The sequence below is a fragment of the Netta rufina genome (genome assembly GCF_964035555.1).
Source record: "Netta rufina genome assembly, chromosome: 1".
Lineage (NCBI taxonomy): Eukaryota > Metazoa > Chordata > Aves > Anseriformes > Anatidae > Netta > Netta rufina.
In genome coordinates, this window is record NC_140123.1 from 21,534,035 (window position 1) to 21,558,822 (window position 24,788).

At 38.3% G+C, this 24,788-nt stretch overlaps 1 protein-coding gene across 1 annotated transcript in view; it reads left to right on the top strand.

The window, feature by feature from the left end:
* WASF3 (WASP family member 3) overlaps positions 1 to 24,788 on the top strand; it is a 62,944-nt gene that overhangs the window by 30,519 nt on the left and 7,637 nt on the right. The window contains exons 3-6 of the mRNA XM_084282727.1: positions 9,866 to 10,006; positions 15,165 to 15,299; positions 17,781 to 17,934; positions 19,698 to 19,815. Coding sequence (XP_084138853.1) covers positions 9,874 to 10,006; positions 15,165 to 15,299; positions 17,781 to 17,934; positions 19,698 to 19,815 — 540 coding nt within the window. The 5' untranslated portion in view covers positions 9,866 to 9,873. The remainder of the gene's footprint in view (positions 1 to 9,865; positions 10,007 to 15,164; positions 15,300 to 17,780; positions 17,935 to 19,697; positions 19,816 to 24,788) is intronic.

Sequence of the window (24,788 nt, forward strand, 5' to 3'; positions counted from 1 at the left end):
TAGGCATTGTGATGTACGGTGGTGGCCTGAACGCTGTTAGAGATGTTTCCCAGTGGGAAAGTCTGTCCTGCCTGGTGAGATCTGGGACAATGGGAGGCACACTAGGAGCTGAGGCGAAGATTAATGCTGAATTGTCAGGGTACAAAATGGGTTTTCTTTCCAGTTTGACCTATGTTATTGCACTCTTCCATCTTCCCAGAGTGTCATGTGTATAATAAACATATGTATAGATGTACACAGATATATATCAAATATATATGTGCACATTATATATATACAACAAATAAATGTGTGTGTACACATGCATGTTAGATTTTTGGTCTTTTTTGAGAAATAGGTATGAGAACTTAGCACTTCCCCGTGATATTTTAGAATAACTGCAGAGGGAAAAGTTTGAGAACAACATACTTTTTTTTTTTCTGAAAAATGCTGTTCTGAAAGGATTCCAATGGTAAATAAATATTGGATTATAAAGGAAATAGGGAACTCTGTATTGCTGTAAAATGGGTGTTATTGGACATGGAGTGGATCCTTCATCGCTTTTGTACTTTCCCCTGCAATTTAGGGTTAATTGGAGTCCTGAGAAGCAAATTACTGAATTTGCTTCTGGTTTAGCTTAAGGTGATTTGAGGATTTGGACTCCGTGTTCTCACTGCAGGCTGGATCCTGAAGGTCTTAATGTTATGCCTTTGTCACATGGGCTGTGACCCAGACAGGTATTTCAAGCACTTCAAATCCAGTAAGGCTCTGTTAAATGGGATCAGGGTAAGTCAGCAAGGCCTATCTGCAATTTACATTTTCTTTAATCGAGGAATTAGCTTCTGATAACAGTTAGTGGTTGTGAAGGAGGAAGGTTGGTACAAGTGTGTTCTAAACAGGCTCCAGGAGCGATTTCTGCATTATTGTAGTTTAATTGTGAAGAAAAGGCATGTTTAGCAGTGCAGTTGGTTAGTATTCTCTTAGAGAAGTTGTTCCAGCATCCAACTGCCTAAAGTAGACTGCAATACCTTACAGTAATGATGCTGATGTCCTCATATTACCAAACTATTAAATTTTTGTAATACGCAAAAAAGGTGACTTTCCATAATTCAAAATAAACTGTTAGAAGACTATGCATTGAAATGCTTGCCTGAACTCTGGTTTGGTTGCCTAAGATACAAAAGATTCAAGATATAATTGGTTGCCTGAGATATAAATGGTCATTATTTGGGAGACCTTATTGAAAGAATTGCAGTTAGTTACAGAATTGCAATTACTATAAACTCCTGGTAGTTTATAGTAAATTGGAAAGTGGTAAGCCGCTCTGCCTTGTTTTTTTTTTTTGTTTTTTTTTTTAATCATCAGATGGATGAAGAGGGAATCTGTGTTTTTAATGATGCTTTTGGTCTGAAGTCCTGTCAGATCCTGAAATGAGCAGGTGGTGAACAAGACAAACCTCCTCTAGGTGGGAAGGAAATGTCCTGGTATGCTTGACTGTTAGCTGAATAGCATTATTTGTGAAATAATAATTTTCTTCTCGTTGGCGTTAGATTTTACTGCCTTGTAAAGAGAAGAGTAAAAGAAGCAGTGAAGAGAAGAGAAAAGGGTAGCAGTATATACTAGAAAAATTAACAGGTACCGTGTAGGTAGGAATCAGTAGTGTTTTAAGTGTATTGCAGTGTTTGAGCCATGATTTCCTTTAAGGCTAGATTTATCTTAGCTATTTCACGGGAGTGCTGCTGCTGGGTGGTGTGACACGTGGATACTTTTCCGGATACCTGGGCTGCCGAGTTTCCCCGTAGTGAGGGTGAACTCTGTGACTTTATCTACACAATTAACTCTGTACTCAAACTTGATGAGATCCGTAGAGATGACATCTGGAAAGAATTTTGACCTGGTATTGGATGTCGGTTCCTGACCTAATTAGCTTGGCTGTATAACTAGCTCTCCACTGCTTTGTGATTGTGCTACTTCTGACCTCATGCAGCTCTTACTCCTCACTGCATGTCATAAAGGTGAAAAGAAAATTAGATTTTACAAGATGCCGTTTTTCCAATCAGTGCTCTTTCAGTACTTGCATATTTTCATATGTGTAATCATTGGGTTTTCAAAGTAGCAAGAGCTGAATAAATCTACCCGACGTATGGTTTGCATATGCTGAGATGATACAGAAGCTGGGGGGGAGGGAGGAGATTTTCAATCCAAGTCTTTGTTGTGCCCTAGGACAAAGCGTTTTTGCTTTCTTAACTCAGCGCTGAGTTCCTTCTCCTTGTTCTGGCTGAGTGCTTCTTTTCAAGAGATGGTATGTTTAAAGGCTTGTTTGAGAGGCACACTCTAGTGCATGCAATGAAGTATCTTTGTGTTTAGTTCTTTCACCTCTGCTTAAAAAATGAAGAGCTGCCACTATTTCTGAAGACGCACAAGGAAAATATTTTTGAGTTGCTGTACAAAACTATTGAACAAAATTTAAACAAGCTTCAACAAATGCACGCTGTGTATATTTTCAGTAAAGTCAAACAGAAATAAAGAAAAACAAATGGTGACTCAGTTCAGTTCTGTTTGTTTGAATAGGAGAAGGGATGATAAATTCTTGGAGTATGATACAGATTTCAAGAAAGGTCATATGAAAGAAAAATGTTTTCAGTGCAGCCTAAGTACTTGCTTTATTGAAACAAGTCCATTTTTAAGATAGCAAAACCCAAGCAAATGCTCTTGTGTGACTTGAAAAGCCATTGTTTCTTCTGCCCACTGGTAACATTTACACTGTAGTTGGTGTTAGCGTAGTAGTATTAAGTTGGAAGAGTAAAATTGATGGAGGCAGTAAGGTTTTCTTTTTTTTTTCATGTGTAAAGGAAGCTGAACAGATGTGCAGAACAGTATGGGATATTCCTTCTTCCCCAGCCCACCATCCCTCTCACCCCGAGCCATCTGGAGAGGACTGTGCAGGATGAGCAGCCATCACCCTAAGCACACCACCACCGTGTCAGCATCTTTTGTTGGTGCTTTACACTGGTCACCATGTATTCAGGGGAGAGCAACAATGTGAGTTGTTGTTAATTATCCACCCGGATATGGAAAGAAGATGAGAAATTTTTGTTTAGACTGAACAATGAAGTACACTTCATGGTGGTCAGTCTGGATTTGCATTCATGCAGGCACAATTCAACCTTTTTTTTTCCACTGTTCACTGTGCTACAGTGTTGCAGCAGGCCACCTTTTACCCTTAAACACAGTGACCAGTTAAAACAGATTTAAATTTACCCATCGTTAGCATTCAGTAAAACTTTTGTATGTTTTTCCAGTGCTTTATTCCATGCTTTTAGTATCCTGTTCTATTTTTTTAACTATTTTCCAGCAACAAGTATACCAGTGGTGGATGCCTCCCAGTTTACTTTGATTTCTTTAGTATCCTGTAGCCTTCCTTAATTTGAGAGAAAGCTTGATCAGTGTTTTGGCTTAATGAAACAGATTTTGGTTAGAGAAGGGACAGCTTAGGATCTTAGAAATGAGAGACTGGTCATGTGTGAAGGTGTCCTGGATCATCTGTTTCCTTATACAGGATGAGTAGAAAGGAGTAAATGCAACTTGTAAAGGAGAGTGATTGAATTCAGTACAGCGAGCACTTGTATTGTGTGATCTGTGAACCTTTACTGAATTTCAGGGGTGCAAATCTTTTCCTAAAGAGATATCTCAGTAAAAAGGAAGGTTACAAGGAAGACTGAATTACGTTAATGGATGAGAAATCTTACTTAAAAATATAAGAATTTCAGTGGGACGTTGTTGTTTCTTCCATTGTTTCATGTTTCTTTTTATGGAAAATATTTTAAAGAATGTGAATCTGACATTTGTTTCAAGAAGGCTACTCAAAAATGAAATGTTTAAAGCCTGAAACTACTACTAATGTGGTACAATAAACTACTTTGAGTGAGAAGGTGAATCAGAAGTTGACTATCAAACAAATATCTCAGGTGGCTTTCGGAGGAAAGATAAAGATAGGGGTTGGGGGAAGGATAAAACTGTCTGGGGAATATTGTAAAATCCGTTGATTTGGATGATGAGAAAACTTTAGTACAGGAAAAAATGATATTCCACGGATAATGCTCTAGTTAGACCTAAAAAGAAAAATAGTGCTGTTCTCCAGAAATGAAGATAAAAGCAGTAACCTCGCTTACACTGCTGATTGTCTGTATGCTTGCTTCATTAGCAGAGCATGAAGTATCTTTTATTTCTTCCTCTTACAATGGCAAAGCCACTTAATTGTATCAGATGAATGTGATCCTTTATTTTGGAGCAAAAGATGAAACATCACCATAATTTGTCTGTACTTCGTATTGTCACAATTTTTATCTCCTTGGAAACTGCTGGGGAAAAATGATTTGGAGAAAAGTTAGTGTTAGGGTTGTGGCTCCGAAATGATTTATTTCTGTTGGGAAGGAAGAATGTAAAGCAGTAATGTCCCTCGGTCTTGTTCCTTGTGGTATGCTTCGTAAGTGGTGGACTGTAGACACAATCACGAAATCATGGAATATCCTGAGCAGGAAGGATATGATGATCCCACAAGGATCATCGAGTCCAACTCCTGTCTTCACAGAGGACCACCCAAAAGTCAAACCATGTGGCTGAGAGCGTTGTCCAAACATTCTTTGACCTCTGGCAGGCTCGGTGCAATGACCACCTCCCTCGGGAGCCTGTCCCAGTGCCCACCCACCCTCTGGGTGCAGACCCTTTCCCTAACCCCCAGCCTGACCCTCCCCTGTCCCAGCTCCATGCCGTTCCCTCGGGTCCTGTCACTGTCCCCAGAGAGCAGAGCTCAGCGCCTGCCCCTCCGCTCCCCTCGTGAGGGAGCTGCAGGCCGCCATGAGGCCTCCCCTCAGCCTGCTCTGCTTGGGGCTGAGCAAACCAAGTACTTAAGTGGAAGTTGTTTGAGATCTTTGATGCTACTACGTCTTGGGAGATAAATATCTTCTTGAACTGCAATCAACAGGTAATGCGAAGATGGGGTCTTAGAAAACTAAGAAAAGAAAAAATCACTGTCACACTTGAGAGAATATATGGCAGATTTCTAACTTGTTTTCAAAGTTGTTTTTAATAGTTTAAAACAACTTTTATGTTATAATCCTTAATTTAATAGAAAAAATAACTATTCAATTTCAGGTTAACCCATTCTCACAACTTTTCCTCTACATTAATGAATGTTGTCTTGTGTATGTTTGTTTAGAGTTAATGTTAGTGTAAAATCCAGGTAATTGCAAACTGAAATGTTCAGTGCTGTGGAGATCTATTTACATTTTTTTTCCCACTCCCAATGCTTTAATTAGAGGAAACTTCTGAATTAGTGTGTTTACCTTTTAATGACTGAGTAAACTTTGTGTTGCTGGCCCATGGTGTTAGCACAGGTAACTACTGACTCAACAATTTTGTTACGCTTTCCATAGGATTTTTGGGTATGCAGAGGGTTGCCTAGAGAAACACAGGCCCATAAAATAGGTTGTAAGTAAACAAAACCAAACTCTCTCCTTCTCTGTCCTTTCTCTTGTCGTTACTTAATATCTTTTTCCTTCATAATATCACTGAACCATACGATATGCTCTGAAGAGCTCAGTGCAGACAAAACCCCAGCCAAATTAAAAAAAAAAAAATCAACAAAACAACACCCTCTAAGTTTATAAAACTTCAGAAATAGTTTACTGCAACAACTATTACAGTAAGAGCTCTGTTAGCATGGAGAAGGAGAGCAAAAACAGCGCTCTGGGTTCATTCATCTTCCTGCTTTCCCCCCTTCTCTCATTTAACATATGCAAAGCATCAAGAGTTATAAACATGACTAGGAAAACGGACGGTACTACCAAATTGGGTGCAATGCGAAGATGGAAATGTAGGGTTCTCGGTTGGGTGTCAGGACAGCGGGTATTGTAACACGTAGCTGCCTGCAGACATCTGAAAAGTGACAGCACCCTATGCATAGAGGCAATGGGATTTAAGTAGGAGGCAGTGTGATTAGATTGTGGGGCTAGAGGCAGGGAAAGCTCTGGCATTTCTGTCTTGAGAGGTGGAATTCATTCAGTTTTGCATTCAGCCACCTAAATTCAGGTGGCTGCATAGCAGAGTATATGCATGAGGCATGCGGGCTCTCCTTATTGTGCTTGTAGCTACCCATCAGTAGATGCAGTAATGTGGCTCTCTGGGCTTCTGAACTCTCATGAGAGACACAGGCACGGAGCTGCTGTGTGTGTAATACAAACGTAGGTGTTTAATTTTGAATGGGATCCCATCCACTTCATCGCTTCCAATGAGCTGCATAATCAGCCATCTCTTTCTTTGCCACAGAAAGTGAATTGTGGTAGTTTCTCCTTTTTTTTTATAGAGGGCTGTGAGATTCATCAGTGAAAAGCTCTAATGCTTCCTGACAATAATAGAATGTATTCAGAGAAAAATTGGGATGAATATACGGGAAGCTCTTTTTTTGTGGCAAATAGGTTCAGCTTTGTTGTATTCTGCTGGAGAGTAGAAGAAGTAATCTCCTCTCAAGAGCTTTAAAAAAAGGAATCGAACAATGTCTTTGAGGAAAATGAAATAAGGGGACATTCACATGGAGAGGGACTGTATAATAAATCGGTGTTCATTTCACAGAGTTAGTGATTATATAAAGAACTTTAATATTGTAAGAATCATGAAACCCAGTCGCCTACTTCAGATGTTGGTGGGATGTATTTAGTGTAAATGGCAGTGCCTGTGGGGGACGTGGAAGGGCAAAGGCAGGTTGTAGGAGCAGCTGTTGGTTTGAGTTTTTGCCGGGTCAAATACTTGAAAAACCCGGCCTGCCTCTTATAATAGCGCTGCTCTGCTGTTGTTTAGAAAGATTGCACGTTGTGTTTGTCTTCCTTCATCTTTGTTACTGTACATCTGCTTCCGACTCGATTTTTAAATCTGCCTCGCCAAGGCAGCGTCAAGCTCCTTGCACGCAGTTTAACAGCTGCTGGCTGCAGGGAGTCGGTCTGAGGTGACCTGGGGCGATGCTTCGGAGGAGCAGGAAAAGCACAGGAAGAAAAGCACCGATTCCTCAGTTATTGTGCGTGGAAATTGAGTTAACTGTGCTCTTCTTGATGTCTGTAGGGTTTGGAGAGCGGCGTCTGTTTGTGCTCGAGTCGGAGTTGGGTCCAGAGAGATGTCTCTGGTCTGCATCCAACACGCCAGCACACAGAAAGCATCCGTGGATGTAGGGAGATGTTAAGTGATGCCCACCCCTCTTTTTCTTCCTCCCCTGTATCACTGCTAGTGATAAGCTGAGGCTGAAGAGCGTCCTGAAAAAGCATAGAGAAGAACGTGGAACTCAGTGAGCCACCGTTACCATCACCATATTCACTGCATGCCACAAACCCGGGGAGGCTGCTTTTAATTCCCTGAGATTTCCTTGGAAAATAAAGCATCTTAGCCTGCCTAATGACTCCTAATGCTTAAATTGGGAGAGAATAATCTTGCTGATGTTTGTTTTGGATACAGAGACTTAATTTAGTTACCTGTACCAGGAGTTACAGGCAAGCTTTATTCTAGGACAGAATCCACTGTAGATTATACATCGAAAGCAAATGTCTGATCTCTGAAAGTCCATCCAACCTCTCTGCAGGTGGTTGTTGTTTGGGGATGGTTCTGCAGAACTAAAGCTAAAAGCGTGCTCCTCAGAGGGGCAGCATGAACCCAGCTTCTGGCTGGCCCCAGCACCTGGCGTGGGTGGTGGGAAGAAGCCTGGTAACTGCAGAAGGTGAGTGGGGGCTGGCTCGTGGCCAGACAGAAAACCACAGGAAACCAGGTTTTATTCTGCTGGTTTTGGGTCTTTTTTATATAATATAAGTAAGACTAGTTTAAAAAAAATGAGAGAAGTTTAAAAAATAAAAAAGAGAGAGAGAATGAGCGTGTATAGCAAATATAGCAAAACAAATTTCCAATAACTTGAAAAACAAAACAAACCCACGACCCTACAGTATCATGGTTGCCTTCCTCACCAGTGTGTTTTAGTGATGAGTTGCGTGTGAAAACTTTTTCCAAGGAAAAAACACTTTGTGAAGGTAAGTCACCCATCAATATTTCAGCATGGGCTTGTATTTCCCCCATAGCCGCAATGCTGCGTTCCTAAGATACTCCTTAATTATGAATTTCCAATTTATACCTGTTTTGCTCAAGTTCAGCAAACTGATTGTTGGACATTAAGTAATACTTCTAAATATCTGTGTAGAGGAATCCAAAAATAGAAACCAGAAACAAGCATTTTGATTGTCTAATAGAATAAAAATCATTCCTCTGTTGCCTTTGTTATATTGCTTCAAAATTAGCAGGCTCAATTGGCTTTAAATTATGCCATATTCAAATAAACCATTTTATATTAAATTTAAAATGTAATTCAAGACTGCTGCTTGGAAGTCATGAGCCTATTTCTCTCTGGGCTGTTATGAAGTCATCCTATAGTTCAAATAATTTGCTTTTTACTAATTAAGATTTGTCAGTTTTTTACAAGTGTCCTTGAGAAGAAAATATTTTAAACCTTTGGGGGGAAAAAGTCATTACTAAAATTGCTGTGCCACATCTGAAAAGCAAAAAGGTCCTTTTTAATTTACTAATATGATTGTCATTAGAGAAATTGGAAGCCCGTTTTAATTGCTTTAGTGTAATAAAAAAAAAATGTTAGTTAAGTCTCTTCCACATGAGCTTGTGCCCTTGACAGTACTGTGAGTTTGTCACTCCAGAATATTTTAGTGCTTCATGGTCTTTAAATGGGATGTTATTCATATTTTCATGGGCATCGAGTTGTTAGTACTGGAGCAGGCTAATCAAGTCGACTCCTAATTGTTTTAAGCGGTTATGTTTAAAATGGCACTACATTTTTATTTTTTAACATGCTCACCTTTTACCTTTGGAGGAATTCTGTCCCAGTTGGGCATTCTTGTTGTCAGTGTTGAAGAGACATTTGGGCAATGCCCTCTGCAATATGTTTTACCTTTGGTTAGCCCTGAAGAGGTCAGGCAGTTGGCCTTGATGATCTTTGCAGATCACTTCCAACTGAGCTTTTCTATTCTATTTTCTCTATCCTAGTTTTTTTTTCTGGTTTTCCAAGAAGGCCAGTTCTAACAGCCTTTATTTTCTCAGATAAATGTCTCAGGTAAATGTCTCATCTCAGATAAAAGCCCTCATCTGGCTTGTGTCCAAAATCTGGTAAATACAGGCTTTTACCTGAGACTGTTGTTCAACAACACTGATTGAGAACTACCTTTCTCATCACATTGCAACTTCTTTCTTAATCTCACCCGGTGCATTTCTGCGTAGGTGCAACGTCCTTATCTGTCAGATGAGTTTATCATTTTGATTGAAAACCTGTCAGAGCAAGGTTTGGTCAGCATCTGACGCAGTTATGGGGCTGTAAAGCGTCGATGGTCAGCCTGGGGCCTGCTGGGCAAGTGCTCTGTGCCAAGGCAGTGACCCGGCTCGCTGCAGACAGCATCCATTCCTGTGAGTCCTGGGGGATCTGCCACTTTTTAATAAATGCAAATGTGCTCTGAAGTCCAGTGATTCCACGAAGCATTTGTATGCTGTGACACAGGTCTCTGTACACAATAAACAGGATGCTGGCGTTGGGTTTTGTGCACGTTATCTATGTTGACTGCATCCTCTGTGTGTACCTGCACACCTCTCATCATGTTCTGGCTCGAGTACGTGACTCCCGTGTCTCTGTAGGAATGGCACAGTATCTTACGGCAATATCTTAAGACTGAAGTAAGTGCTTTAAAAGAAAGATTAAGTTTTGCAGAAGAACACTGGACGCGTGCTATGTAAATTCCTAGCTCATATTTCCATTGTTGTAAATACACTATCTTTTTTTTGTGTGTGTAAATTCCAGGTTGAGCCATGCCTTTGGTGAAAAGGAATATTGAACCAAGGCATCTCTGCCGAGGAGCTCTGCCAGAGGGAATAACTAGCGAACTGGAATGTGTAACGAATAGTACCCTCGCTGCTATCATCCGCCAGCTAAGCAGCTTAAGTAAGTATCTGTATCTTCCTGCAAGCTTTTGATTGCTGATGGAAAAACTGAATAAATGGAAAGCGCTAAGATAGCTTGTTTTAAATAGCAAAACTACGATACAGGACACTGTTACTTACAATAATAAAATGCTACTTCATTGCTTTTACGCTCTCATGAATTTTCAGTTTTGTACAAGCAGACCCTCTCTAGGTTTTTTAATTTTTTTTAAGGGAAAAAAAACACATCAACTATGGATAGTAAACTAGTGATCTGTTTTTAAAGTGTAAGCATTTGATGCAGGAAACAAAGCTAGCACTTGAGTTGTTCTTGGCCTTCAGTTGTATGAGATGAAGGCAGCCAAGTCTTCTGCTTCTTGTCATTAAATGACATTTGACTGAACTTTCAGTTTAAAGTGTTATTTCTTAAGACTTCTCTTTGTGTGTGAAGGATTAATATGAACAGAATAAAAAACATGCATCAGAAGAATAGAATTCGCCATAACAAACCTGCAGACTACCCTTAGCATTATCTCCACAGAGAAGAGCCTGCACTGTGCACCCATCAGTTGACCCTACAGCTAGCAATTCTAGAAGCATGTCTGGAGTGCGTGCCAGAAGAATAATACTTCTTAATGAGAAGACAGACTTCTTCAGAGAGTGTTTAACAGTCAGCAGCTGTTGTTTGTGTCGATAATTCTGGTCCTAGAAAAGAAATGATCACTTCATCAGTTTTTTACTTTGTAAATGTAAACGGTTTAAGAGCATTAGAAAGTCCCCATGGTTAGACTGTGGGTCCCACTAGCCCGGTGTTCAGTTTGCGATGATAGCAAATAGCCTATGATTAGGGAAAGAGTACAAGAAACACATCATGTTCCACTTCCCAATAGTCAGTGATTAGGGATTTTTCTAAGCTGGAGGTCTATCTGAATCATCCTACGTAACAAGCATTTGTAAACCTGTCATCTGTGGAATTGTTTAGATGTGCTCAAATAGGATTGTTCTTCTTTCACGCACGGTGACCTATGGCAAAATGTCCCACAATAGAAATTGTTCCATTTCTTTTTGATACCTACAAAAAATAATGGAAAGTGATTACCTCCCACATACTTCTGTATTAGCTGTGATTTTATAAATCATTATCGCGTCCTACTAGTGATATCTTTTAGAAGTTGGAATGTCCTGATCTGTTAACACTTTTTTTTTTTGGATTAGAAACCTTTTTTTGTAATTTTGATGGTGGTTATTTCTGCCTTGTATATCAAAGTTAGATTTTTTTTTAAATGAGGAGCCCCATCATATTCCAAAGAGTGTCACAGTGACCTTTTCTCAAAAGTTCCCTAGAAGTTTTTAATTTTTTTTCCCTGCTAAACTTTGAGCTGATGCTTTTAGAAAAGTCTCTAAGTAATTGTCAGATCTTTTTTGAGCAGTAGCTGCTGATTTAGAGTCTAAAGTTATTTATAGTTAAAGCGCATTTGCATTTACTGCCACTGAGTTTCACTTACCATTTTATTAGGCAGTTTCTCAGTATCAACATCCTTCAGTTTCAGAAGATTGAGAAGAAAGGCTGATGCCTCCTGGTGACATACAAGGATATCTGACCTTGTTTTGGTGCTACACAATGATGGCCAGAGTGTGGGTAGTACCTTCCGCTTATCTGGCTTGTTAAATCTTGCTAGAAATGTCTAGTTTTCACTTCTCCAGATTTGGTCTCGGGGCTAATATTAATTAGTTAATGTTAATTTCTGTTTTCAGATCCTCTTATGACTACTGCTGAGGAACAATTCGTGCCATGCTGTTTTCATTTAGGAGATTTCTCAGGTTATCAGAAGTCTCTTCAGACAACCCTAATGTACTTTATTCGTGTCAAGTTAAAGATCTATGCAGATAATGATGCGTTGTTTGTTTTAACAGATTAATTATTTTTTTTTAACGAGTGAGGTCTACAACCAGGCTTATCCATGGTCTAACAGTAAAATCCATCATGTTTGCAGAGGTCTTTTAGCGGACTGCACTTGTTTTGCCTGTTTCAAGCCAACTGGGAACAAGAAAATGATTGCAGAAAAACGTTGTGCTTGAGCTAAGGTAGTATGTGCCACTGATGGTATCAGAGCTTGTTGGTGTTCCCACAGCTTGAAGAACAGGGAGAGAGTGAGTACAGGTCCACCTCGCAGCCGTGCTGCGTTTTAGTGTTGTACTGAGTCCGCTGTGGATTGTAAAAGCTGGCAGATCTGTGCTGTTGTGTACAAATTTGGCTTGCTTCTGCTCTTTTCAGGAGACATGAATAAGTTCCCATCCAAAGGGAATGTGCTCTCAGTGGAGCTTTTTTTTTTTTTTTTTATGTCTTCAGATTTGGGTTTGTTTGCAGCCAGCTGGCTTGGAGCACAGGCAGAGCGAGCAGAGTTCTGCATAAAACTCTGCACTTTTATGTAAGGCAAAAGCTTGCCTAGGGGAGTCACCTCCTCTTGGGGGAGAGAATCTGCTGTGTGGGAGGACTGGGAGCATTTGCAGCCTGTACTTTTAAGCATTATGTTTGCTTTACCTGGTAAGTGCACAGAGTGAAGGCTTTGAAGAAACTGCCTATGCAAATAGTCCCGAACTTTTGGCAGTGGAGATGGATCTGGAGGCAGCAGGACTCCGGTCAATGAAAAAGCTGGACTCTGCAACACGGTCTGTTGCACCATGGTTTTGTTACCGACTTGAGCTTATGTGGATATATGGGGAAGAAATAATTACATCTGATTACCTTTGAAGAGTGAATATTACCCTGTATTGAGCATTTTAAAATTAGATTTCAGCCTGTACATTAACATACTTCTTCCAAGTTACATTATCACTTCCTGGCTTCTTTCCTTTCCGTGAGTCTTTAAATATTTCTTGTTTTTATCTTTGGCTTCTCCACTGATACGCATACTACCTCTGAGGCTGAAGTCTTGTTTCTAGATGGACAAAAACCATAGCCAGTACAGAGCTCCTTTCTTTGAGCCACGTGCAAGGCTGATTGTACAACATATAAAAAACATAACATATGATTGTACAACGTGTTATCTGTGGGGAGTTGAAAAACATTTTCTTCCATGGCAGGAGCAGTGCCCACCCAGTTGTTTCCTAGTATTTTCTTCAGGTTGTTGGCTCAGAATTTGGCTGTTTTGCACACAGGCCCGAGTACATCGTGTCCTGCTTTGTGTGACTGTTCTTCACTGCTAAGCTGGATGAAGTTATGAAGCTGGTTATTTTGGCATTGCTTACGATGATCTAGGTCCTGTGAGGAGTTGGGTGATTATCAAGGCCTGGTCAGTAACAGCCTACTACTTTTGCTTATTTAAAAAAAAAAAAAAAGTGCTAATGTTAATTAACCTGGTTACAAATGGGTGGATGGAATCACTGTTTTCTGCTCCCTGTTATGATGAAGTGGACGCATCCTGGGTGAATTCCAGCTTACAAAGTGCCAGCTTGCTCTGTGGGACTCTGGTCCTCCTCTAGGACCCAAGGAGAGCATTAGGGCAGCACCAGCTCACCTGGGGCAGTGCTGGTGTCATCTCTCTTCTGGTATCCTTTAGAACTGACACCAGAATGCCAGGTGATGAGATGGCTCACCTTCTGTCGTTGCTCGCGTACGTTCATGGTAAGAAAAATCATAGGCCTTTAAATCTGTAAATCTTAACTGGAATGTGTTCTTCAGTGTCCGTGTGCTGTGGAGCAAGGAATGGAAAGGAATGCTGCACTTTCAGGATTCGAATCTGTGAAATGGAGGTAGCCAAAGTAATAAACACAGCTGGGTTTCTGGACCTCAGACAAGCCAGCATCATTGTTTGATTTCTTCTTCTGGTACAGCACTGCGTGTTTTGATTGCGGACAAAAGATAGCTTTGGGGCAGCACGTTCAAAGTGTTAGTGCCCACCTTTTTGTGCAGTATGTGTGAAAATCAATTGTAATCAATTTAGATGGTGTCATGTCTCCACTAGAGATTTTATAAGGTGGTGTGGCAAGATGACATTCCATGTAATCACTGCAGAACTTGACTAGAGGTATTATGGTTTCAATTATTTTGGAAATCGTGACCTCCAGACATATCTCACAATGCTTAGGAATTTATTTTTGTGAGCAATCGAACATGTGGCTGTATGGTGATTATCAGTGGAAGTGCTAGAGAGAGGCACTTCTGTTAGTTGATGTTAAAAACCTTTTGAGAGCAGGGATTTGGTGAGGCAACTTCGTGACTACATTTCAACTCAACTATTTCTGTGGGTGGAGGAAGCCTTAAAAGGACAGGCTACGTAGTCCTTTGGTGGTGTTTTTTTAGTTATTTAGGTTGCCTGTATGTTGAAATGCACTTGATGGTTTTTAAATGAAACCAAAACCAACCAAAACCAGCTCTTAAGTTGCAAGACATATACTTGTAACTTAGGGTAGTTTTTCTGCTCATTTGTATTGTTAAAAGTCTAATTAAAAAGCTGGTAGTATGGAAAACCCTAACGAAGTATTGTTTTCTTCTTAAGCTAGAGGATCATGTTAATCTGAACAGCATGTTCCAATATTAATTTACCATGTTGCTGGTTGTTTGTTTTTGTTTTTTGTTTTTAACTGACAAGAGCAAATATTCACTTATTTTAGAATAGGAAGTGATTTTTTTAACCATCATGATGAATACATTCTTTGGGAGGAGGTAGGAGTAGGGAAGGAATGGGCAAGCACAAGGACCTCTGGACCAAGAAGTGGTTGGTGTTACATATGGCACTTTGCCTTCATTGTGATGTTGGCTTGTGCTCATGCATATAATGAAATAAATCTTTAATAACTGTGGATTACTAGATCTTAGTTCTCCAAATTTTCTTCAGCAGCTTTTACAAACTTAGGCTCTTCCTTTTCATTCTGGAGGTAGGTCTTAATTATCAGTTGTATGAATGTGGCAGCCCCCCTGTGTGTGGGGGTTGTACGTTTGTTTCATTCTTTCAGATGGCCAACCAGGGCGTCCAGGAGAACAGACTTCAGGTAGCAATTGGGGTATATTTTGAGATTTTGTTCAAATCTATTGTCCCAAACTTTGCTGAACTAAAGAACTGTGCTGTCGTAATTCTACACATACTGTTTTATTATAACTGCAGGATATTAAAGCCATTTGTCTTATGTTTTATAAGTCTCTAGCAAAGGGATTTTCCTGTCTCTTTTCTCACACACAGGCAAACATGCTGAAGACATATTTGGTGAATTGTTTAATGAGGCTAACAGCTTCTACATCAGAGCAAATTCCCTTCAAGACAGAATTGATCGCCTTGCTGTCAAAGTTACCCAGCTGGATTCAACAGTAGAAGAGGGTAGGTAATTGCATGAAAGCGTTGAGCCAGAAGTGATGTTGACAAGTCCACGGTATTTAATTACACAACAATCTCTCTCTTTTCAAAGTAATCCTGAACTGATATTTCATCTTTTCTTAGGAAGACAAGCTGGGAAAAATCATGTTAGCAGGGAGGTGGAAGGGGGAGGGAATTCTTCAGCTGTATAGCTGTCTTCGTTTTTGACTTAGCATTACTTGAAGAGCCCCTGTAGTAATGGAGCCATTAGCCTGCCTTTTTCTCAGGGAGGACTTTTAGCCTGTGAATATAATAAATCATAAGTGAATAATCATACTGGAAACAAATCGGTAAACTGGGAGAAGTTTGAGACAGTAAGACCTATTTGTTTCAAGACAGAGCTGTGACAAACTAATTACTAGTGTCTGTTCAGGATCGCTGATTAGTTACCTAAGATCTTAATAACACTCCTTTCTAAAATGGGTCATTACATGTTTGCCCTGACCAGCTGAAATTCTCTAGGGGGTTCTAGTCACTAGAAACAGTAGTTTCTGCTGTTGTGTCCTCACTTGCTTATGTGTTTGGTCACTTACATCATAAATAGAGCAAAAATGAAGAATTTAGGTAATGCCATTTCATTGTTTGAAAGCACTTACTTCACTGAGGTAAGTAGAACATATTTCTCTGTCTAGGCATAAAAGCTGTAATGTGCATGTTTCCTGACATGCTTAGTTTACCTGTCTGAGCCAGCCATTGCATGTGTGTCCTGTTCAAGTAATGTCTTCTGTCTTCCAGAAAAATTAAAAATCCTGACATTTGTTACATCAGAACAATAGTTTAATTCTTACTTGGTAGTAAATACTACTTATAATATATTTAATACTACTATTTATACAGCTTATATATTTAGTATTGCTACTTATGCCAATATTAAATGGTACTATTGGTATTTAACAGTATATTTAGCCCTCCATTTCTAGCTAGCTGGTGAGTACTCTTATGAGATGTACGTTTTTTTCTGTTTTAAAAATTGTTGACTGGCAGATGCTAGCACCTCTCTTTGTCTAGAGAGGTCATGAGCTACGTGGAACATAAGCTAAGCTTACAGAGTCACTTTTCAGCTTAGATTTTGAGGCATGTTGTGGTAATATGAGCAAAGTAGATGATATTCGTAGAGGGAACTTATTCCATGCTGAGATGGATGTTGTCTGTTTTCATGACTTTCAAGTACATGATTTTTGGGAACACTGTCCTTGTTGGAGGTGTGGTGTTTTTTTTTTTTTTCTTGTTTGTGCACCTTTGTTTACTTTCTCTAGCATCTTCTCATTAGTTTCCAGAGTTTGAAGTTATTAAGAGTCTGTTGGAAGGGGAAACTAGTGAATGGACTGAGATTGTAATCGGATTTTACATGAAACTGCCATCAGTTTATATTTAATGCTAATCATCTTTTATGTTAATAAGCTATATATACATACATATGCTTGTATGTATTATATACAATCCATTCAAGAAATGGTTAGTGTCATTCTAGGCAAGCCAGTGAAGACTTCAGTTCTCTGTTTGACTGTAGTCAAAACAAAAACAAACCACCAATCCATCAGTATTTTGGGTTGCCTAAGAATAGAAGATAACACGGAGAGCGTACTATCGCTGTTAAATCGTGATTGGCATTACCTGGATCTTTCTGGTGTTGGACATTCCATCTCAGGGAAATATCTAGTAAATGAAATATGTAGTAAGAATGAAAGAACAAGAAATATATAGTAAGAAAAGAGAAAGAAATACATAGTAAGAATGAAAGTCTATCCAAAAGTGACAGCAACTTATATCTTTCATTCAACAAATCAAGGAAAAGGCTAGTATTATTTTCCCCAGAATTGTGTGCCAGAAAAGATGGAATAAAAGTATATTATTGGTCTGTATGAAGAAGATATCTATTCCTTTCTGTAGAGAGATGAAGAAGACTTTAGATTGAAGGATGATCAATTATATGGAAAGATTGGGAATTGAAAGATCGTAAAAGATACGGAGCTCTCTCACAGGAATTGCAGAGGCCGTAATTTAGTAACCATAGAACGGGATTGAATATGGATGGATACCAGATGTAACTATAAAACATGCTGTGAAAGAAGAACATCAAACTTTGTTCCATGGTTGAAGCCAGTCTTTCTACTACTAGAAACCCAGGTTAAACTTGTTAAAAGGGGAAATAATTGCGCAGCTGCATGTGACAGGATTCCTGTCACGACTTCCAAGACAAACAGTTTGTGTTCCTGTTATTTTAAGTGAAATTCTGGACCAAGAGGGATGACAATTCTTATGTGCCCTTGTACTTAAATATCATGATTATCCTTGAAAGTAAAAACAAAACTTTGTTTTCCTTCTACAGTTTGCTACAGATATTTTAAATAGCTATTATTATTATATTATTATTATTTTTATGGATATTTAAAATTAATTTTCACCTAATTTCAGACATGATAAATGTATTTCTGTTTGTAACAGTATCTTTACAGGATATCAACATGAAAAAAGCTTTCAAAAGTTCAACAATTCAAGATCAGCAGGTAGTTTCAAAGAACAGCATTCCTAACCCAGTGGCTGATATTTATAATCAGAGTGACAAACCGCCTCCTCTGAATATTCTTTCGCCTTATAGGTATGCAAACATTCAGTGCTTCCATTCTTCTGCTTTTTATATAGAGAACAGTTACAGCCAAAGAGAAAATCCTTGTTGGTTATTGAGATATGTTTTTGAGGACTTCCATGTTCATGAAAACAAAAAATTGCTGTTACCACACTGAAAGTCATAGGCTGTACCTGACAAAAATCATCGTATTTCAGCATAGCAGTGTTACATGGCATCATGGGATCAGAGAGCAAGTGCCATTCATCACTTAAAAAGTAAAAAGAAAATAATAATACAATGAACAATGATTTCTTTGGTTTATTTATCTAGAAATCAGGATTTTCAGCTTTTGCTTTCTCTTCCCTCCCAACATAGACATATGTGCATGTGCACCATCTCTACCTTTCTCCTGTTTACAGACTAGTGAAGAAATCAGCAAGCAGGATTTATTTCACTTCCCGTTTCCTTTAAGTTTATAGCTGCTCATGAAGTCAGTATCATCTGTCTGAAGGGTTGTAGGCACCATGCTTTTACTGTGTCCTTTAACATTTGAAAAGTACTGGATCACCAGATTGGTGAGTTTATCTGTAATAAAGCAGCTACTCAGTCTGCAGTTAACTTACTGGATTTTTTTAGGAATGTTGTAGAACACTTGCAGTGTATTTATTTATTTATTTATTTATTTTTACAGCTTTTGCTTGGGAAGTAAAATTGTTAGACTTACAGCTGAAGTACAGTTTTTTCCACTGCTGTGGACAATTGTTCTGTTATTTACAGTCACCCAGTGAGTTGTTTATCCATCAAGTGTTTGGTACAGTTATGGTCCAATATGTATCTGGACGATACTGTCAGTGAGCTTTATTGTGTTATTCCTTTTATATTAGGGATGTGTTAGTGAAACTTACTTGACTTTTATTTCTTAGTAAGTCTTACACCTACTGAATTTAAATTATTTTTATTTGCCTCAGCCAGAGTTTACAGACTCTGCAGTGCACCAGTTTAGGAAGCTAGACTGGCATCACTGTTACATGCTGTTCAAGCCGTGCCAGTTGCTCCTTCATGTTGACCCCCCCCCCCCCACACACACACCTATTCCTTCTCAAGCATGTAGGATGTCAGAAGTTTTCATATTTCTGGGCCACCTCAAATTAGGATTTGGTAGCATACCCTTTCTGTGACCTCTTAGTCTGTGTGACCATGGCTTCTGCTGCCGTTTGGAGCTACCAAGCCCAAATCAGCTCTGTCTCAAATCCTCCTGGAACAGTTTGGTAGAACTGTGGCAGAACTTCAGTTGTCACCCCTTTCCTAGCCCTTTTCCAAATTCAGAGTAGCGAAAATAAGTGCTTCCTGTCATAAGGGTGAAGGTACTCAGACTTACCTTGTTCCTAAATTTGGATCCGAAAGCCTGTCTGGATTTTGAGCCAAATTCCTCTTTTCTGTTTCTTTTGAGTCAGTTGATTTCCATTCATAACATATGCTCCTCTGTCCCCTGTGCATCCTGTTTTGGCACGGATATTCTTGTAGCGCCAGGGTAGTTCGCTCCAGCAGTCAGCTCCTGCCTGGGAGCATGCCTCCTGAAACGCTGTTCATTCCAGCCCTTTTCCTTGAAATTCTTGGCATGAATTAAGCCAATTGCAAGCTGTAATTACAAAGAGTGGCACTTTGTGCACTTGGCATGCTGTCATTTTTATGATGGAAAAAAAAATCAGTTTGGATGATCTTTGAAGGTAAGTTTTGCTAGTTTAAAAATGCTGCTTGATATTTTCTTAGCTTTTATTCTACTGTATTTTCAGGGATGATAAGAAAGATGGATTGAAGTTCTATACCGATCCTTCCTATTTTTTCGATCTTTGGAAAGAAAAAATGTTACAAGATACGGAAGATAAGCGAAAAGAAAAGAGGAGACAAAAGGTAAAAGCAGAAACAAAACAGAAAAAACACGTATTAAAATTCTGTGTACACTTGTCCAGGCATAAAAGTTGATAGGGCATAGTTTGTGTGTGTGGAAAGACTGTTCCGCTGTAATACGTGGCTGTGGACTCTGAGTTGGTTCAGTTTTTATAGCTCATGTCTGTTTTAAGTTGGCAAATTGAATGCTAGGAGAACTATAGTTATCTTCCAACATACTTCCTTTAATCCTTTGCCAGTATCTGCTTATTAATACTCAGTGAAGTAGCCCTGTTGTGCTTCACAAAAAAAGACCCTGTGATTTTGGTGCTGGGGGGAAGGAATTAGAATTACAGTTTTATTTTTCTTAGTTCTTTACCCAGCAGCAGCAACTGCTCTAGCAAAACATAAGCTTATTCAGAAGTGCATATTCATTTTTAATTCCATTATAGTGACTCTTCACTTTTCTATGCATAACAAGTTAGCAAGATGTTAATACACAGCAAAAATCTCTGGTTTAGCAACAAGAGAAGGCTCACTCATAATGTCGTTCACTTCCTAAAAATTTGAAAACAACAAAAAGGCTTTTTCATAGACAGATGTCTTCAGTCCTGGACTCTTTTCAGCAGTTTGATCCAAAATGTGCAGTTTGAAGCAATCAAGATTTCTTCTTTTAATGGTTTTTAGTTTTGAATGAAGAAGTTGCTACTGCTGCAGCTTCCTTGCTGTCAATTTTTTGATCAAATCTAAGAACCATAATAAGACTTTTGAAGATAATTCTAAAAAAAAAAAAAAAAGTGAAGAAGGGAAGTTTGAAGCAATGACTGCCTATCTTATCCAGCAGCAGGTGCCCTTCTAGATGGGTTCAGTGAGAGATAAGGGATTTGAATTGAGAGGAGTCCAAACAAGGTGGAAAGACTGTTCAGAGGAAATAGAAAGAAGTTACTTAGTTTTCAGGACATATATATACGCACACAGACATTGTAGATGAAGACTTGCTTTAACTAAAACAGTTGGTCAATTTGTGATTCTAAAAGTTTTGGGAAAAAAAAAACAAATCAGATCTTCCTGTTAGGAGAATGAGTCAAAAAATGTTTACTGTTTTGACAGGTGTCTCAGGATTAAGGTATTAAATATAGTTAAAAAAGCTAAGAAAACATTTTCAGTACGAGATACTGTCTGAAGTGTAGTATTGGAAAATTTTCACTTGGTTGTGTGTATAATTGTAAACAACTGTATATGCAGGGTTATAATCCTACTCTATCCTTAGCATGATAAGCTGTAGAGTTGATAGAAAGATGGGAAACAATTACAGCAGCTTCTGTTTTCCAGTTCAGTTGTCTTTAAATTTAATTCAGTATTTCTATGTAGAAAAAAATACATAGGGGTAATTAGAATCTTTGATTTTTTTTTTTTCCTCCCAGCCTTTTTTCCCCTTCAAATTTAGAGCTTGTCACTAGAGAAAGGGATAAAAAGAAACTATTAACTGCTAAATTTTTCATTCTGATTTGAAACTAAAAAGGGGAAAATTGCAATAGTGTTTTTTAAGCTTTAACTAATTTCATTTGAAAACACTTTGATAGCTTTAGAGACATTTTTACAGAACCCTTTAGAGACTTGCTTCCAGACTACTTTACGTAATACATCTCACTTGCTTCCACCCATGGTATATTTTTGGTAGATTTTAATTGCTGTATCACAGTCTACAACCAAGATGCAAAATGTGTTCAGTTACAGGATTATCAAGGTGTTTTTGTGATATATGGCTATAAGTTCTACCTGAAGTGCTGTTTGGATTTTTTTTACACGTATAACAAGACAGCTAAGAAGAAAGCAACACACAGATTTAGATCTGCATAAATAGGTGTGACTTTAACAGGTAGAAACCAGCTTTCCAAAAGTTGGTGTGCAAATAAGCATATCATTATCTGAACCTTTGTGGAGCTGCAGGGTTTGGGTGAGATGTCCCTCAGACAGTATCAGTTTCACAGGTTGATTAAGACTGGCCTTTTCTTTTGCTCTTGGCCCTACAATAGCAGTGAGTGGGAATGAATCCAGGGTATCTGCTGACATTTTGCGGCTAAAGTTATGTTTTGAATCTATGAACTGACACTTCCGCAAACAATGTGCATTTTACAGAAGCACAAAATATAAAAGCTGTTGATAAACTGTGGGCAAAAGAAATAGATATGTATAGGTTAGTATATTATAAACTAGGCATCCAAATGCTGTCCTTTTCAGCTGACCAAATATAGCTGGTTTTTAGCCTCAACTTTTCGTGGGGTCAATGAAGAATAGGCATCACACCAGAGGATTTGTTTTCCAATATTATTTTGGTAATTTGTCTTAAATGCTTGAGTTGCTGTGGCAGGTTTACGAGGCATTTCATTCTCCTGCCTTGAAATATCACATTTCTTGTTTAACTATGGAGAATTCTAACAGACTTTCTTTGCTTTGACTCTTTCACATAAATGTTTTCTCCAAAGGAAACTGTGATTAATTCTTTCTAAGTTGAAAATCTGTGGTATACTGCCCATTTTTTAACTTCCAAGCTTTCAGTAGGTCAGTGTATAGGAGTTCAATGAGGTTAGTTTTGACTTGTAGCTAGCAGTAATATTCAGAACTGAATGTCTGCAGACCAGTTATTAATTGCTGGTTAACTAAAGGTGAGTTGTTCTACCTCGCTTTTTATTGTTCCCCATATTTTCATAAGGAGCGATTAGTTATTTAAATAATTAAAAATCTTTAAATTTGAGGGTTTATATGCTTGCAATTTAAAAATTCTTGATGACTTGAGTTTGGTAGGATCCTCTAAATTTCCGAAGTCAGGAAAATACACTGGGCTCATGCTTCCATTCTTTTTTTGTTTTGAAAGTAATGAAAATACTTGATGAAGCTCCTTTTAGTTAACAGTGGTTATTCTTTATAACAATGCTTGAAATACCATTTGCTAACACTTGATGCAAATATGAAACTTAAAGTTACTTTGAGGGCACTAATACACTTGTGTGGCTGAAATCACTTCCTGCCAACAGATAAATCTTGTACCTGCTTTCTGGTTTAACCTGCAGCATCCATTTGTCTACCAAAGCTTCTACTACATTCAATTAAAAGGGAGTAACTCTTAACAATGCTTAACTTTCCTAAAAAAAAAAAAAATGTTTCTAATTATAGTTATTTTAAAGGCTTCAGCTCCCCTAGAACTCTGTCTTTGCTCTGTGTGTTAAAACTAGAGCTGTCACCATTGTTCTAGTCCAAAATATAAGAACATACAGATTCCTTTACCTGGAACAACAGAAAGCTGCTCTACTAGAGGTGTATATGGTTTTGTCTGCTGCAAATAATTGGCCTGCCCCACCATTTGGGAAGAAATTAAATGTTTTAATGAAAATAATTGTCTTTATACAGTACTCTAAAAATCAATACAAGTAGGGTCTACTACTGTTTGAGTAAAAAGGGTTCCAGCATATTCATTCATTAGCATACCTATGTTTGGAACAACCTATCCAACTGAAGTATGAGCCAGTAAAATTAAACTACTTTGTATTTACAAGACTAAGTATTTATTTACTTATGCACACAATTTTATGAAAAAGGTAAATACATACATAATGATCTCTTAAAAGTTTGCTCCTTTTTTAAAAAGGGTAATCATGTGTAAGCAGTCATGTAAGCATTCCTGATTTGTATCAAAATGATTATCTTCCAAGGAGCATTGTAGATGGTTGAAAAGGCTGATACTTATACCAGAAACTTAAAAGAAATGCATAGTAGCGACCCTCAGAGGATGGAGTTACAGTTCTGTGAGGAGAAATAACTAAAGGAAGTTTTCAATTAACCTAGAGGTTTGCTTTTACTTCTCCAGTGTTATGAATTGGTAACAAATTCTAAATAAATGAACCAGGATAAAAGATTGCAAATTAAATTTTGCAGTGATCAAATGAAAAAGACAGAAGTAAAGCATTTTGTAAGCATATATTCAGACATGGGGATTAGAAAAAACTTCATATATTTAAAATAAAGCATGACTGATTCTACCTCCCTTGTGCTCTGATTCCTGTATTGGGAAATTTCAATATGAAGAAATGGTATTAAAGGAGAAGATGATGATGTGTAACCTGAATAAATAATGGATTGATGCTAAAAAGTTTGGGAAGGAAAAAGAGTTAATAGGTATATATAAAAAAAAACAAACAAACAAACAAAAAAAACAACTGAGGTACTGATCTTTACTGATATTAATCAGGTAAAAAATCTACTCCCTCCAGGATATAGGAAGGAGCAAGTGTTGTCAGGAACGTTTAGATGTTGAACTTCAGAAGTTTTTTTTTCTGTCATTCTTATTGCTAGCAAACATGGATCAACAGGCCCAGGACATAGACATGCACAAAATATCCAGAGGTCCAAAACAATGACAAGCATTTATTTGGTAATTTATTAATTGCATAGTGCCAAATGAACTATTTCAGAATCTTTTAATTGGTGCTGTTCGACAGCTGGAGAAGTACCAGTGTGCATCTGAGAGATATCATTTTTCCTATTTTTTTTTTTTTTGGTGGGACTGTTTGGCTTTCCAGCCATCATCCCTTACTTTGGAGGTAGAGACTCAACGTATGCTTCCATATCAATGTTTTTCTGAACTCCTGTCTAAATGAAATTGAGTATGAGTGCATTATCAGAATACCAACATAATGATTTCGTAAAAATCTTCTTCTAGCAGCTGAAAGGTTAATGCCAAATCAGAAATAGATGAAGAATCTTTAACCTATTTATGAACTAGTATTCTAAGATGTGGGATCTAGAGCTGGTTTACAAGGGCACTGGGTTGTTTTCTTTTTTTAATGTTGAGAGAAGAAGTAGCACATAAATATGTTCCTGTTTGGATTGTTCAAACTTCCTTATTTTCCAGCTGAAGCACCAGTATGATCTTATATTCAAACTGAGAAGCTTAGAGGTAGGTGAAGGGGACATTGCAGAGGTGCGAAACCACTGAGTCC